Source organism: Camelina sativa, chromosome 15, assembly GCF_000633955.1.
Source record: "Camelina sativa cultivar DH55 chromosome 15, Cs, whole genome shotgun sequence".
Lineage (NCBI taxonomy): Eukaryota > Viridiplantae > Streptophyta > Magnoliopsida > Brassicales > Brassicaceae > Camelina > Camelina sativa.
Genome location: NC_025699.1, coordinates 3,633,049 through 3,648,688, shown reverse-complemented (window position 1 = coordinate 3,648,688; position 15,640 = coordinate 3,633,049). Strand labels below are relative to the sequence as shown.

General features: G+C 34.9%; 3 protein-coding genes and 1 pseudogene across 4 annotated transcripts in view; all 4 read left to right on the top strand.

Moving 5' to 3' along the window:
• Nucleotides 653-2,256, top strand: LOC104748077 (annotated as a pseudogene).
• On the top strand, nt 3,052-4,901 carry LOC104748076. The gene is made up of 3 exons (XM_010469771.1): nt 3,052-3,702; nt 3,791-4,534; nt 4,623-4,901. Exons 1-3 carry the CDS (start codon nt 3,052-3,054, stop codon nt 4,899-4,901), a joined length of 1,674 nt encoding a protein of 557 aa, XP_010468073.1.
• LOC104748075 (DEAD-box ATP-dependent RNA helicase 10-like) lies at nt 5,662-8,487 on the top strand. The gene is made up of 13 exons (XM_019236619.1): nt 5,662-5,797; nt 6,004-6,163; nt 6,264-6,333; nt 6,426-6,488; nt 6,587-6,661; nt 6,752-6,871; nt 6,987-7,028; nt 7,118-7,192; nt 7,516-7,662; nt 7,744-7,881; nt 7,983-8,094; nt 8,181-8,272; nt 8,365-8,487. Exons 1-13 carry the CDS (start codon nt 5,662-5,664, stop codon nt 8,485-8,487), a joined length of 1,353 nt encoding a protein of 450 aa, XP_019092164.1.
• LOC104745076 (mRNA-capping enzyme) overlaps nt 11,637-15,640 on the top strand; it is a 7,159-nt gene continuing 3,155 nt past the window's right edge. The window contains exons 1-13 of one of the 2 annotated variants that reach the window (XM_010466247.2): nt 11,656-11,677; nt 11,777-11,898; nt 12,209-12,403; nt 12,562-12,688; nt 12,860-13,011; nt 13,133-13,216; nt 13,302-13,364; nt 13,480-13,611; nt 13,702-13,911; nt 14,316-14,438; nt 14,884-14,933; nt 15,073-15,235; nt 15,328-15,465. In XM_010466247.2, coding sequence (XP_010464549.1) covers nt 12,275-12,403; nt 12,562-12,688; nt 12,860-13,011; nt 13,133-13,216; nt 13,302-13,364; nt 13,480-13,611; nt 13,702-13,911; nt 14,316-14,438; nt 14,884-14,933; nt 15,073-15,235; nt 15,328-15,465 — 1,371 coding nt within the window. In that variant the 5' untranslated portion in view covers nt 11,656-11,677; nt 11,777-11,898; nt 12,209-12,274. Of the gene's footprint in view, nt 11,899-12,208; nt 12,404-12,561; nt 12,689-12,859; nt 13,012-13,132; nt 13,217-13,301; nt 13,365-13,479; nt 13,612-13,701; nt 13,912-14,315; nt 14,439-14,883; nt 14,934-15,072; nt 15,236-15,327; nt 15,466-15,640 lie in introns of both variants that reach the window. The other variant, XM_010466249.2, reaches the window with a different exon arrangement.

The window sequence follows — 15,640 nt, the reverse complement described above, 5'->3', positions numbered from 1 at the left end:
ATACTCAAAACTTAATAAGAAACGTATGTAGGGGAATATGAAAGTGGTGGGATAAAGAAGTCGTAGTTACAAAGCGCCTAATAGTAGTGAAATTAGTGGAGGTGTGTGGGCTTCGCCTTTATCGATGCACTTTGGTAATATTATCTGTCTTAAAGACGAAAGTTTTTTGGGCCTTGGGACATGTATACAAACTCATGCAGTCTTGGGGAAGCGCAAAGGTTTGAGTTTGAAGCGCTTTCTTACATTTTCCATCTATTTGTTCTGTCAGTTTACTTTGCTTATATCTTCAAGATTTTGTTCAAGAATCAAGATACTGAAGTAGTTTAAGATGAACGTTTCAGAATGAAGTTAGAATGATAAATGAGGAACCCAATTGGAGATTAATAGAATCTTGGCATTGGGACTTGTATATTAATCACACGGCCATAGGGAAGCATAAAGGTCAAAGATTTCTGGGGGTCGATGTTTGAATCATTACGTTCATTTAATATCAGATTACACGAAACCTCTTCAGATTCATAACCGATGTTGCTTCAATATATAGTAGAAGCAAAACTCATGTTCTTACTGTCAAATTGTATAACCTGAAGTCTCTCAATTACTTTTCTCTTCCGTATTTGTTTTTTTTTTCACTCGTTTTCCTTCTCTTCCAATGTCTAAAAGTGCCAAGTTTAGCTTGAAACTTCTGATTGATGAGAAGAGAAACAAAGTTGTGTTGGCTGAGGCTGATCAGGATTTTGTTGATGTGCTCATCAGTCTTTTGACTCTCCCTATGGGTAGAATCGTTAGTTTGCTGGAGAATCACAAGACGCTCCTAGGTTGCTTTAGAAACCTTAAAAAAAGTGTTGCAGATATAGCTATTGATCATTTTAACACTGATGCTTGCAAGAGCATGTTGCTCTATCCGAAAAGTACTAAGGAGATCCATTGTAGAAGGCTCAAGTTGAACATGAATGATACTAATGATGCTACAAGGTTCTTTGTCTGCCCGAATTTCTATTGGAGTAGTTCATGCACCAAGGTCTATAGCAATTTTAGCACCTCGAGTTGCAGTTGTGGACATGGGATGATTCGTGAGATTCAGATCCCTGAAGCAGATCAAGTAGGAGAAGTATTAGGAGATAATGCAGATGGAGTGTTTGTCAGTTGCAGATCCTCTTTCATTGTGACTGATGATCTGAACGTGACATTGAACTCTATTGGTGCTATCATGAAAGTTCTGAATAAGTCAGGGTATGCTGGTTTTAGTGATCTGCAGGAAACGCTACTTGATGTCGGGTTCGAAGAGGTATTATTTTGGTTTATCTTTGTTATTTTCTCATATTAGTGTACATATATCTCTTTATGTCATATCTCTATTTTTATCTAGGTTTTGTCTCTACTGGGATGCCTATTCACTTCGGACACTCCCTTAACATGTGCATTCCTCAAGAAACGACATTGCGTGACAACGATGCACAAATGGCTATCCCCACCTGTGCCACAAATGGTTCTCTGTGAAAGTTTTTGTTAGGAAGTTTGATAAGGAGATTCTTTATGCTGAATGCAGTGAAGATTTCATTGATTGTCTTCTCACTTTTCTGGTTCTCCCTCTTGAGTTGGCCTGCTCATTGTCTAATCAGAATACCATTTTGGGCTGTGTCGGAAATTTGTGCAGAAGCCCGTGTAGAAGAGCGTCTGCATCCAATTTTATCAAATTTCCTGATTATTATAGGTGCACCAACAATAATCTGCTTGGTAATTTCTATCCCACAGAACCATGGTATGAATGTTACGTTCCTCCTTGTTGTGGTTCTACTTCGAGTTGCAAATTTGCCAGGCAGATTAAAAGGTCTTTGGTCACAGAGGATGGGAAAATTGTGGATGTGTATGCAATTGACCCAAAACAAAAGTCTAGAAGTTCACTAAAATATGGGACTGGTTTTATGAAGAAGAATACAAAGTTCATCGTCTCTAATGATCTTATCATAACTCCCATGAATTCATCTTCAACCATTGGCTTGTTAAAGAAGATGGAGGTTGATTTCAGCGATCTTGAGGAGCATCAAATTATCATTTCCAAAGCAGAGGTATTGCATTGCTCTTTTACTTTTGTTCTTTGGTTATTTCTTTTTGCCTTAAGATAATTTTTTATGTTTTTGAATTCTTCTTCTGTTGCAGCTCATCAGTATTCTCAGAGCTTCCTTGATCTCTTCCTCTGCATTAACTAATGGTCTCTCAAGCTTGCTCCTGAAGAAACCGAAGGAAGAAGCTTAAAAACTCCATGGAAAAAAAAATTCAACCTGAAGAGTCTTGATGGAGTCGCCTCTGTTTCTGAAGATTTTCTCTTACATGTTTTGGATTCTAAAACATTATTATTTCAAGCTTTAGTTTCTATCTTTTGTTTTTTCAAGGCTTCTGATTTTAGTTTGAGCTGTATGCACTTCGTTTTGTGGCTTTTAAGCGTTGCCCTAGTAATAAATACATTTTGTTCTGTCTTATCAATGTTTATTTCTTAACTATATGCATCACAGATTTGCAAAACCAGAGTATTAGCCCAAATTGAATACAGATAGTTTTCTCCCTAATCGATGCACTCTGTTTGAAAGCTTACATTTCCTTGGGAAAAGTATCAAAAACTCATGCGGGTCATGGGGAAGAGTAAAGGTTTCTCTGTTTTGTTGGTTTCATTAATGGTTATTGACTGTCACATCATATGAAACCCCTCTTGGCATTGGATAGAGAGGGGAAATATCAATGCAGTGATCAAAGCAGCCGTAGATGCCAAGTTTGAAATTACTGGAGGTAAGTGGGCGGCTTCTTCACTAATCGATGCAATTTTTATGGAAAATATACACAACATCTGGGAGATATATATCAAAACTCATGCGGACATAGGAAACCGCAAAGGATCATTATTGTAATTGAAGATATAGGTTGTGAAACATCTCAAAATATATTTTTATATATAATAGGGGGAGATCACTAGAATCGTCACTCAGACACAACCTATTACCTTACACACCAGTTTGTTGATTTTTCTTTCCTTTTTGTTCTTCCCTTGATCTTTTAATGGCTAATAGCGCTGCAAAACCGAAGTTTAGCTTGAGGCTTCTCATTGATGAGGAGAAAAACAGAGTTGTTTTGGCTGAAGCTGGGAGGGATTTTGTTGATGTACTCTGTAGTCTTTTGACTCTCCCTATGGGTACCATTGTAAGGTTGCTGGAGAAGCATCAGAATCCGCAGTCTTCAATCGTTGGTTGTTTCCACAACCTTTACAAAAGTGTTTCAGACATGGACGTTGACAACTTCGAGACTCAAAATGGTAAGAATTTCCTGTTGTATCCACGGAGTGCTAAGGCGAGTCACTGCAGAAATCTTAAGCTGAATATAGATGACACTGAGGAGACAAAGTTCTTTGTCTGCCCGAATTTCATATCTGCTGAAGCATGCTGTAAGGTATACAGCAATGTCAGCACCTCGAGGTGTCGCTGTGGAAGCTCAATTACCTGCGAGATTCAGGTTGAAAGAGAGCAAGGTGATGGTTGTTTAGAAGATAAAGCTGATGGAGTATTTCTCAGCTGCCGAACGTCATTTATCATCACTGATGATCTGAAGGTGGCATTGAACTCTTTGGGTCTTGTTCTTAACGTACTCAATGACCTTGGCTATGCTGGTTTTGACAAGCTGCATGAAACGGTCGTTGATGTTGGTTTTGAAGAGGTACTTGTCTTTCTTTTGTATTATTTTGTACTTCGCTTAAATACAACTTTGTGAATAAGTCTCTTCTATATATTGTTTTAAAATGCAGGTGCTGACTTTGTTAGGGTGTATGTTTACTTCGGAATCTCCCTTGACAGACACATTTCTGAGGAAAAACTGTATGTCCAAGAAGCGTAAATTGTTCACACCACTCGTGCAAGAAAGTAAAGTTGCAGGAGATGCAGACGAGCTTATATCTTTGAAAGTTTACGTTAGAAAGACAGACAGGGTGATTCTTTATGCTGAGTGCAGAGAAGATTTTGTTGATTTTCTTTTCACTTTTCTTGCCATCCCGCTTGAGTTTGCTTGGGAGTTTTCTGTTGACAGTATGAATATGGGCTGCGTTGGTAATCTCTGCAGAAGCGTGAAAGATTTGAGCTTTGAGAAGCAGAAAGAAGCCAGAGTTTCCAAATGCGTGCTTCCTTATTTTTATAATTTCAGGGTCAGGGCACAACTTCTAGATGTTGTTATCCAGGAACAGGAAACACCAGAATATGAATGCTTGGTTAGTCGTTATGGCGGTACTGGCAGAAACACGCTCTTTAAAAAGATCGAGAACAAGGTGCTTTCACGCGGTGAAAGAATTGCGAAGTTAATCTCAGTGGATTCAAAATCCATGGACACTTCGGATTCTGTTAGTTTTGGACTCGTGAAGGGAGAAACGAATTTCATTGTGTCGGATGATCTAGTTGTCACTCCTATGAACTCTTCATCAACAATCTCCTTGTTAAGCAAGCTGCAAATGACCATTGGTGACATCGAGGAGCAAGTAATTAGCATTGGCAAAGCTGAGGTATGGTGCACTCTACATACTTTTTTTCAATTCTCTGATAGTTTTTGAGAAAAATATTCAATTTGTTTTGAAACTACTTGTGTTCCAGGCCACTAGCTTACTAAGAGCTTCCTTGATCACAACCTCAGCGTTAACCAACGGTCTCTCAAGCTACCTCTCGAAGATGGACCTTCCTAAAGAAGAAACTCAATCAACGTCGAAGATTCAAAAGTCTGACAAAACCAATGAAGCTCCTAAAGAAGAAACTCAAGCAATGTTCAAGATTCAAAAGTCTGACAAACCTAATGAAGCTCCTAAAGAAGAAACTCAAGCAACGTCCAAGATTCAAAAGTCTGACAAACCCAATGAGGCTTGGCAGCTTCTGTAGCTACGTATTTCTTAAAATTGAAATGTGTTCTGTTTTCTTGTTTTGCTGCAAAATCTTTGAGAACATGTCTTTTGTTTGGTTCCGGGCAAATAAGATGCTCGCTCACTCCACTACGTGCTCCATTTGCTTTGTGTAAGGATTTTTTGTTTTCTGATATAACATGCTTCGAATTGGATGGATTTCTCTTTGGACTTTGATCTTAGTATGATATCCATAGTAACCTTAATTAAACAGCTCAAGGAATAGAGAGAAACGGATTTGACTATGGAGTCAAATCATCAGTACACAACACTGAAGCAGCTTTGGTTTTTTTTCTTCTTTCAGTATGTCAAACGTTGTGTTTGATTGACATTCATTAGTTTGGTTTTTTTAACATTGAAGTTGGCAAAGGTTTCAACGTTACTAATCTCAAAATCCATTTTACTCCATTTTAATTTTAGTTTGGTTAATATAGTCGGCTCTAAGTAAAATCCATGTCGCTCTCTCTATGTTCCGACCATGTAAGTTTTTTGTTGAGCAATTAGATGGGCTTTTGTTGAGACCAAAGTCATATAAACGTGGCCCATACGTCTCTTTTTTTTTTTCTTGGTCTCATTAGAGAGAGTCTCTTCTGATTTATATACCCTAACGCAGCTCGATTTATCTAAAGCCCTAGATCTCGCCGGAAATCTTAAAAGACTCGATTTTTCTTAACGCCATTTGATTCCGTTACAGTCTTTGAGGTCCAGGAGATAACGAATTCGTTAGTGGGTATTGAAAAATGGAGGAAGAGAACGAAGTGGTGAAGACATTTGCAGAACTTGGTGTGCGTGAGGAGCTTGTGAAAGCTTGTGAGAGATTGGGATGGAAGAACCCTTCCAAAATTCAAGCCGAAGCCCTTCCTTATGCTCTTGAAGGTATAATGCCTTTTGTGCGGTTACACTCTTTTTATCTGTATAATACTTTTGTGATGATGATTCGTGCTCATTGATGTTTTTTTATTGTTTTGAGGTTCCTAGTTCTGTGTTTATGTCTTTCCGAGAATTGAATTTTGTGATTATTAGGGTTGAAATATATCATGCAACTAATTGAATCTGATGTTTTAATGTCTCTGTTCGTCCAGGGAAAGATGTTATTGGACTCGCGCAAACTGGTTCTGGTAAAACTGCAGCCTTTGCGATTCCTATATTGCAAGCACTTCTTGAGTATGTTTATAATTCTGAGCCTAAGAAAGGACGTAGACCTGATCCTGCCTTCTTCGCTTGTGTTTTATCTCCAACTCGGTATGATTTGCTTCCCCACTTTCTTCTAGCGTTTACTTACTTTGTTTGCTCATTCTTATTGGATTTGATTTTTTTTTTTTCTGTGTTCCTTGCTCTCCAGAGAGCTTGCAATCCAGATTGCTGAGCAGTTTGAAGCTTTAGGATCTGATATAAGTCTTAGGTGTGCTGTGGTAAGCTCATGTTTTAACCATAATTTAAAAATCTTCCTGTTACCACAATAGTTGTAAAATAGGTTTACAACTAAATAATACGTCGTTCTCAGCTTGTTGGAGGTATAGACAAGATGCAACAAACTATTGCTCTTGGGAGACGGCCTCATGTTATTGTACGTTTTCTGTTCTAATCTTATGGTCATTTGTTTGAGTAACTGCACTTATCGTAAGTGTGAATCTAGCAACTAACTATGGTATGTTGTGTCTTTAGGTTGCAACACCTGGTCGTCTCTGGGATCATATGTCTACCACAAAAGGCTTTTCTCTGAAATCTTTGAAATATCTGGTATACTAATGCTGCTTATCTTTATTGGTCTTTTTCGTTTTTGGTTTAGTCTTTTCTTAGATCGTATCAATTTCTTATTTACTTCAACAGGTTCTTGATGAAGCAGATAGGCTGCTGAATGAAGATTTTGAGAAATCTCTTGACCAGATTTTGGAAGAGATCCCTCTTGAACGTAAAACATTTCTTTTTTCAGCGACTATGACTACAAAGGTAGGAACCTTTCTTGACAGTGTTTTGGTTATGATCGATCATCTCTTTTGGAGTGGATGATCTAAACGAACCATTGATTATTATTTAAGTCTCTGATTTTGTTTTGTCCTTCTAGGTTCGAAAACTTCAAAGGGCATGTTTGAGGAATCCTGTGAAGGTATGGAAACACGAAATGACTTTTTTTTTTTTTCTCACAGCTATCATTGTTGGGGGTATAACAGTTGTCTGTTCGTTGCTTTCCTCCAGATTGGAGCTGCCTCCAAATATTCCACAGTCGATACTCTTAAGCAGTGGTATCTGTTTGTTCCCCCGGAATACAAGGTATCTTATTTGCATCACAGAGCTTAGTAAAATACTCATACATTGATGTTTTGAGATTTGTTTTTGTTCCTAGCTAAAAGATTGATGTTGTAGATTTAATAATTAAAAAGTGTTTTCCACATGGCATGTTATCTGAAGGATTTATATTTTTTTATTTTTTATTAAAAACTTAATTGTATGTTAATCGATAAATATAAATTTTAACTTTTCCTTGGTAATTGTGAATTTGTCAAAACATGAGAGTAGATATTATTAGCAAACACATAAGAGGTTTTATCTTCTTCAACTATATAATTAGCTTATTTTTATTCACTTTATAACAGGATTGCTATCTTGTATACATTCTAAGTGAAATGCCTGAATCAACATCAATGATTTTCACACGAACATGCCATGATACTCGTTTTTTGGCTTTGGTGCTTCAGAGCCTTGGTTTTAGAGCCATTCCTATCAGTGGTCAAATGACTCAGGTAAAATGATGATGCAGTAGTCCTATTTCTAAACATTTCTCGAATTTTTTTTCTCTCAATTTTCTTTTGAAATATTCACAGTCAAAGAGACTGGGAGCTTTGAATAAGTTCAAAGCACGGGAATGTAATATCTTGGTTTGTACCGATGTGGCTAGTAGAGGGCTCGATATCCCATCAGTTGATGTGGTTATCAACTATGACATTCCCTCAAATTCAAAGGTTAGCCCTTTTCTTTCGTCAGATGAATATGCTTTTTTTTTTTTCTTTCTTTCTTTCTTGTTTCTCATGAATATTGAGATTACACACTGTTTGGTTCATAGGATTACATCCATAGAGTGGGAAGAACCGCTCGTGCTGGACGTTCTGGTGTCGGGATATCATTGGTAACCCAGTATCAGCTCGAATGGTATCTACAAATAGAAAAACTCATTGGTAAGTAAAATAACTTGCAAGATAACATTTTTATTATTTTGGTTCTCTCATGGGATACAAACATTTGACTATGTTTCGATGCTCAGGCGGCAAAAAGCTACCAGAATATCCTGTTGAGAAAGACGAAGTTTATTCATTGTGGGAGAGAGTTCAAGAAGCCAAAAGGTTATCTAAAATGGTATATCTCTACTCATCAGCACTTTTTACTACTACATGTAACTTGAATTTAATAATAGAGCTAATTTGTTTGTGGCAATTTATGTTATATAGGACATGAAAGAATCAGGAGATTGGAAGAAGAGAAGGGGAGAAGATGATGAAGAGAGTGAGAGGTTCTTGGGAGGTAACAGAGGTGGCAAATTCAAGAAATCTTTTAAGAAGTTCAAACAATAAAAATGGCTCTGTTTCTTTTGTTTTCCATGAACTCACCAAAGTTTTGAATTCAAGTTTCCATATGAACTTGGGAAATTTTATCAATTTTGTTCTCGCAATTTTGTATTTTATGTTCTTTGTTGCTTAAAAGACATAAATTATACTATTTTTTTTTTCTTTCAAAAAGGTTTAAAAAGCTATGGTGTCAGTTCTTGGTGGCTTTGCAGCTCTTTGTATATTTACTTCGTACTCATTACTGAATTTGTCCAAATAACTATATACTAGGAGATGTCCCATGCTTAAAGCAATCAACATTTTTTAAAAAATTTATAATTTTTTGTAAAAAAAATTATTTTGTTTGAGATAATATTTATTTTTAATTGTTCTGTAAATCTATTAGTCTTTTTGAATACTAATTATTTTAAAATATTATTTTATTTTTGAAGTATTATTACAGTTTTATATTGTTTGTTTGTTGTATTTATAAGGGTGGGCAAAAAAACCGAAATCCAAAAAACCGAACCGAACCGAATCAAAATAATAGGTTTGGTTTGGTTATGGTTAAGTCTAAAAATCCGTTTGGTTTTCATTTTAGTTAAGCATTTGGTTTAGGTTTGGTCTGGTTAAAAACCGTAAAACCGAATGGTTTTTTTGGTTTTTAAAAAAAAATTAGGATAAATTAGATATAATTAGTTTCTCCAACTTATAACTTTAAATTGTATCACAATATCAATATTTTTTTTCTTTATTGGGCTTATAGCTATTGATCTCTTAGTAATCTATCGAATTACAAAACTAAATTTGGATTCTATTTTTTTTTGTGTTTAGGTTTTACTTTTATGTTTATTTTTAGTTATGTATCAACTATCTATTTTTTAAAAGTATAAAATAACCATTAAAAACCGGAACCAAACCGAAACCGAACCGAACTGTGATACATATGGTTTTTATATGGTTCCATTTTTTATGAAACCGAAAAAACCATAAACCGAAAAAACCTAACCGTAACCAAACCGAATTACATATGGTTTCTTTATGGTTCCATTTTTATAAAATAAAAAAAACCGTAAACCGAAAAAACCGAACCTAAACCAAACCGAAAAACCGAACGCCCACCCCTATGTATTTATATCATATTTTGTAAAATATAAAATAATAATTTTAATATTATAACTGTGAGAAAATAAAATAATTAATTTATAATCTATATAAATTTAGTTTTACCCACCTGCCAATGTAGAAATTAAAACACACATTTTTATAGATTTGAGTAATATATCTTCGTTTTTAAAAATTCAAATCACAACATATGCAGAAAAAAATTGTGCATTTTATTAATCATAAGTATTATATGAAAATTCCAAGCAATTTGTAAATAAAATAAAATAAAGATGATAGGAGAATCATAATTTGAAATCTTAACAAAATCTTCGAATTTAGTTATTAAAAGTAATTATGTTGTATATTTGTATATAAAATTTTAGTTTTTAAAATTCTGATTGGTTATTATTTTTTTTTTTATATTTTTTTTTACTAATTTCGTCCATAATTTATTAGAGAGAGAAAATATTTTGTTATTATTTTTTTTAGATTTTTAAATATTTGATCTGTGAGTGTTTTTATTTTTTAGTTAATTATATTTATTTAAATTAATTAAGCTATATTAAATTTTTCTAATGGTAATTGAATGTAATTTTTACACATTTTAAGGTTAGTTTTATATTTGTACTTTCCAATTAATATAATAGGATATATTTTGGCAATAAAATTTGGACTTTTGCATCAAAAGCAAACAGTAAATTTGGGTCTGTATATTCTCCAAAACATTTACAGCCATTTGGTAAAAATTAATCCTTATAAAAACGTGAAAAAGGTTTTGTTATTCATTTATTAATTTTATCAATGGATTATTTCGTATATTTTCATTATTTTTGGTTACCAAATAAGTGGGAAAATTCCCAAAACAAACACCAACTATTTAATATTTGCCAGAAAAAAACATAAACTTTTTTCATTGGCAGAAAAATACGCAGACTATTTTTTAGTTGATAAAAAAATACACGAATTATTATTTTTTTCCAGTTTTTCCTCGTCTCCGTTATGTCCGTTAACGGTATTGTAACGGTGTTACTATTTTTAAAAAAACTTCCAGAAAAAAACACAAACTATTTATTTGTTGCCAGAAAAATACATATGAACTTTTTTTCTTTGCCTGAAAAATACATAATTTTTTTTTCTTATTTTTCCATTAACAATGTTAGAGATCGTAACTCATAACTTTCTCTGCTCTCTTGAACTTCATTCAAGTTTTCACTACTATTTTGGATAACTAAATTCAAGAACAAAAATACACAATTAGATTAATCAATTTCCAAATTTCTCAGTTAGTGTTGTTTTTGGATTTATATTAACTTTACAAATTTTGAAAATTCATCAACACTTCTGTAAAATTTTATGAGATCTCCACATTTGTAGATCTTTGTATACATTTCAAAAAATATTCATCTCTTTAGTTTAGTACTTTTTATGATGCTTATAGCCAGTGTAAATCATCAAATGGGCTGGTGTACGCAAACTTGATCAAGATTGTATATTATAGCCATTTTGTGGGATATCAACTCTTGTTACCTAACCAGATTCACCATTTATTTTTGCAAAAACAATACTAATTGAGAAATTTAGAAATCAATTAATCTAATTGTGTATTTTTGTTCTTGAATTTTGTTATCATAAATAGTAATGAAAACTTGTATGAAGTTCAAGAGAACAGGGAAAGTTATGAGTTATGATCTCTAACATTGTTAGTGGAAAAATAAGAAAAAAAAATTATGTATTTTTCAGGCAAAGAAAAAAAGTTCATGTATTTTTCTGGCAAAAAATAAATAGTTTGTGTTTTTTTATGGAAATTTTTTCAAAAATAGTAACACCGTTACAATACCGTTAACGGTTGTAACGGAGAAGAGGAGAAACTGGAAAAAAATAATAGTTCGTATATTTTTTATCAACTAAAAAATAATTTACGTATTTTTCTGCCAATAAAAAAAATTCATGTTTTTTTCACGTAAATATTAAATAGTTGGTGTTTTTTTTGGAATTTTCCCCCAAATAAGTTATTGCTTCGACTGACCAGTATATAAATTAAAAAGACTTTGGGTCTGATTCTCTCTCTCTCTCACCTTTCTCAACTACTCTCTCTCTCTCTTCCTTTTGTGTATTTCCTCTCTCTCTCTCTCTAGGGTTTCGATTTCAATTTTTTTTCCACTGAACCCGCGATTGAACTGAACCTTCACACCCTCCTTCGCCATCTCAGGTTGATTTAACGGAGAAGCTTACTTGTTTCAAAGAGCCCATGTATGTTGTTTCTCCGATTCTCCCGAAGCTTTGTGTTCGTTAGGTGATTTGATTCCTCAGATATATTTGAATGCTCTTAGGGTGAGTTTTCTCACTTGTTATAGTGTTACGCCTTGATTTAGTGTCGCGATGCTTTCGAGTAGAGGACTAATTTCAAATGTCCGCCTGAGATTTCGTTGATTCGTCGCTTCTAGGGTTTTTTTTTTTTTTGTTTTGTTTCGTTTTAATTTGCTGGTAGTCGAGTAAAGTCGAAGAAAGAAACAGAGACTATGTGGATTTGCTTCAATTTACGGCTTTGTTTCTCGCTATAGAGATAATTGGAAAATTTGATTTTGAGTTTGCCTTTTTATCCCCGCGGCTACTGATATCTTGCTTTTACTCATGCCTTCAGATATGAATTAGGTAGCTTCTTGCAGAGGAACGAGGTTTTAGGTTAATGCTGTTCATTTTCCCGTGAATGGTTGCTACGATGGACTTAAATGCTTCACCCCAACCCGAAGAAGACGACGAACCCTATGTCAGACATCTAGAAGACTATTCTTCCAGGGATGACCGGATTGAGTCTGCAGTTGAAATCGCTAGACGGGTACTATTGATTTTTCAGCACTCAACATTGATTGATTGATCTAGTCACTATATAATGCAGGACACTTTAGAAAACAATTAAGTAATAATTGATCCCCACTTGTATATAATTTTTATCTGAGGATTGATTTTCTTGTGTTTCTTTTTTTTTTGTTTCAGGAACGTGAAGAGAGAAGGAAACGAATGAGATATGACAAGCCAACACATAACTCTCAGCCAGTTTTCCGTGATCAATATTATCAGAATCGAAATACTAAAGCTTATGATAGATACAAGATTCCTCAAGGTGATATTTCTTTGCTTAGTAAAAATGCTTATTACGTATTTTTACTCCCTATTATAAACGGCTTAAAATCTTTTGGCTGAAAAACTTTTAGCTAGTATGTGTTCTTTTCTTTCCCTTTTATGCCATTTCTGTATATAAGGTGACTCTTTGACAGCCTGTCCGATATCACAGGTTGGCTAGATTGCCCACCTTCTGGGCATGAGATAGGATTACTCGTTCCGTCAAAAGTTCCTCTGAATGAATCTTACAATAACAGTGTCCCTCCTGGAAGTAGATACTCGTTTAAACAGGTGACCCATAACCAGAGGATAGCTGGGAGAAAGGTAAATTGTGGAATTCTTTGTCCTTGCTTTGTTGAAAATATGAGTGTGTATCATTGATTGTCTATGCAACACTGGTATGTCCGTGATCTAAGTTGTCGTGTATTGTCTCTGTCTTTTTCAGCTTGGTCTGGTGATTGATTTGACAAACACAAATCGTTACTATTCGACGACAGACTTAAAGAAAGAAGGCATTAAACATGTGAAGGTATACGGATTACATACTACTCTAACCCATATCCTTTGTGACGGCTGTAGCAGATTGCTTTATCTTTAGTTTTCTTTGCTTGTAGATTGCATGCAAGGGTCGTGATTCAGTGCCTGATAATGTGTCTGTCAACACGTTTGTCAATGAGGTATATTTTTTGTAGCCAAAATGAATCATAAATGTTTACCTGAAGTCGTATATAATTTTCTTATAAAATCAATTTTGTCTACTGTTAGTAGCTCACTAAAGAAAACTGTCTTCAGGTTAATCAGTTTGTCCTAAATCTAAAGCACTCAAAAAAGTATATTCTCGTCCACTGCACACATGGGCATAATCGGACAGGGTTTATGATAGTTCATTATCTTATGCGATCTGGGCCGATGAATGTTACACAGGTGAGTATTTTTCACTTCTCTCGTTGTATTTGTGCACTATATGTACCTCCTAAGAGCAAAAGGATCTTATATCATTATGGTTTCTATCAGGCATTAAAAATCTTTTCGGATGCCCGCCCACCTGGGATCTATAAACCCGACTATATTGATGCTCTCTACTCGTTTTATCACGAAATAAAACCTGAAAGCGTCATTTGCCCATCAACTCCCGAGTGGAAGCGGTCTACTGAGCTTGATTTAAATGGTGAAGCTTTGCCAGATGATGATGATGATGATGGTGGTCCGGCTGGTCCTGTGCAAGTAAGCTCAGTGTTAACTAACGATTGTTTATTTAGCAGATCACTTATATACATAAACCGTCATTCCAATGATTTTCTTGCACGTTTGTTTGAGCTTCAGACTTGTCTTTCCTTAGCTCAGCGCAACCATCTGAAAAACAGCTTAGTGTAAATTTCAGCATCACAACCATTGTTTCTGTGTTATTTTACGGTTTAGTGGTGATCTTTGAATATAACCTCTGAGATGTGTTATGGTAGGTTCTATAGCCCGCGAATCAATTTATCAGGAATTTAGTTATTGGTGCATATTGATGGGTTCAGTTGAGTCTATCCAAGGCTGACAAAACTCACAAAGTGGTCATCTGATTTTCGTACTTATATGGTGGTTTTATGTATAATTGTTGTCTTACTGCCTTATGCTTTCAGGAGGAAAGCCATCAGGTGGATGTCAAAATGTCAAATGATGACGTTCTAGGTGATGAAATACCCCCTGACCAGGAGGAAGGTTACCGGCAGTTCTTTTATAAGATGCTATCGCTGAATATTGGGGTAGGAAATTTGAAATCTTGTTATAGGTTGTTCACATAGAATATTATGTAGTTAAACTTATGATATCTAACCCTGTGATGTTCAATTTCAATTCGCTTTTGTATGATTGCCTTTTATCTTGTGATCTATGTCTCTTAATTTTGTTGTTGCACATCCTTATAATGCTACTTGAGAAAATTACAGAAGTAGATTGTGGTAACTTGTAATTATAACGTCATCTTGATCATCTTGGTATCGTTGTTTGCTGAATATTAAAGAAAGTTTTCCTTGGGCTAATAGGCACTTTTCCACTGACTATGGTTTCGTTATGAATTGGTTTCTGCTACAGCTTTTGTATAGTATGCTTTAAGTTTCATGTTTTCGTTTATTAATTTCTCTCTCTCTCTCTCTTTTTCATTGGCGCAATCTAACATGTGCGTGCTGAATTCATTTTCCTCTAATCTAGGGAAGAGGATGTTCACAATTTCCAGGTTCACACCCTGTCTCCTTAAACAGGTATGAATCTCTGCGTAACTGTTTGTAGCTCATGTAAAGAGATGATTGACCTAATGCATCCCCTTAGTTCGGGATCAATTTGTTCATTTCGTTTGCGGTACTTTACTCTTAATTTTTTTGGTCATTTGTGGTAAAACAGGGAAAATTTGCAACTCTTGAGGCAGCGGTACTATTATGCCACATGGAAAGCTGATGGAACTCGATATATGATGCTGCTTACCATGGATGGATGTTATATAGTGGATAGAAGCTTTAGATTCCGGAGAGTTCAGATGCGGTTCCCCTTCCGGCACCCAACTGAAGTGAGTAATTTTCCACCTTTGTTGGGTGAAATTGTGTATTGAATCTAAACAGAACTAGAGATTTTCCTTACTTTTTTGTTTTTGGTTGCCAGGGCATATCTGATAAAGTGCACCATTTTACATTGCTTGATGGAGAAATGATAATTGATACCTTGCCAGATAAACAAAAGCAGGAGAGGAGATACTTAATATATGATATGGTAGCAATCAACGGCCAATCAGTTGTAGAGGTTGGAACTGTCATTATTTTATTTCTGTGATCGATAATGGTTGGATTGGTGTTTTCCTTGTTTTACATTATAACCGGAATCTCAAGCTCTTTATTCTCAAGATCTGAGTATGTATTGAGGCACATCGTAAATACTGTAGCTTCCATTATCTTCATAATAGAATATTAGAACATTC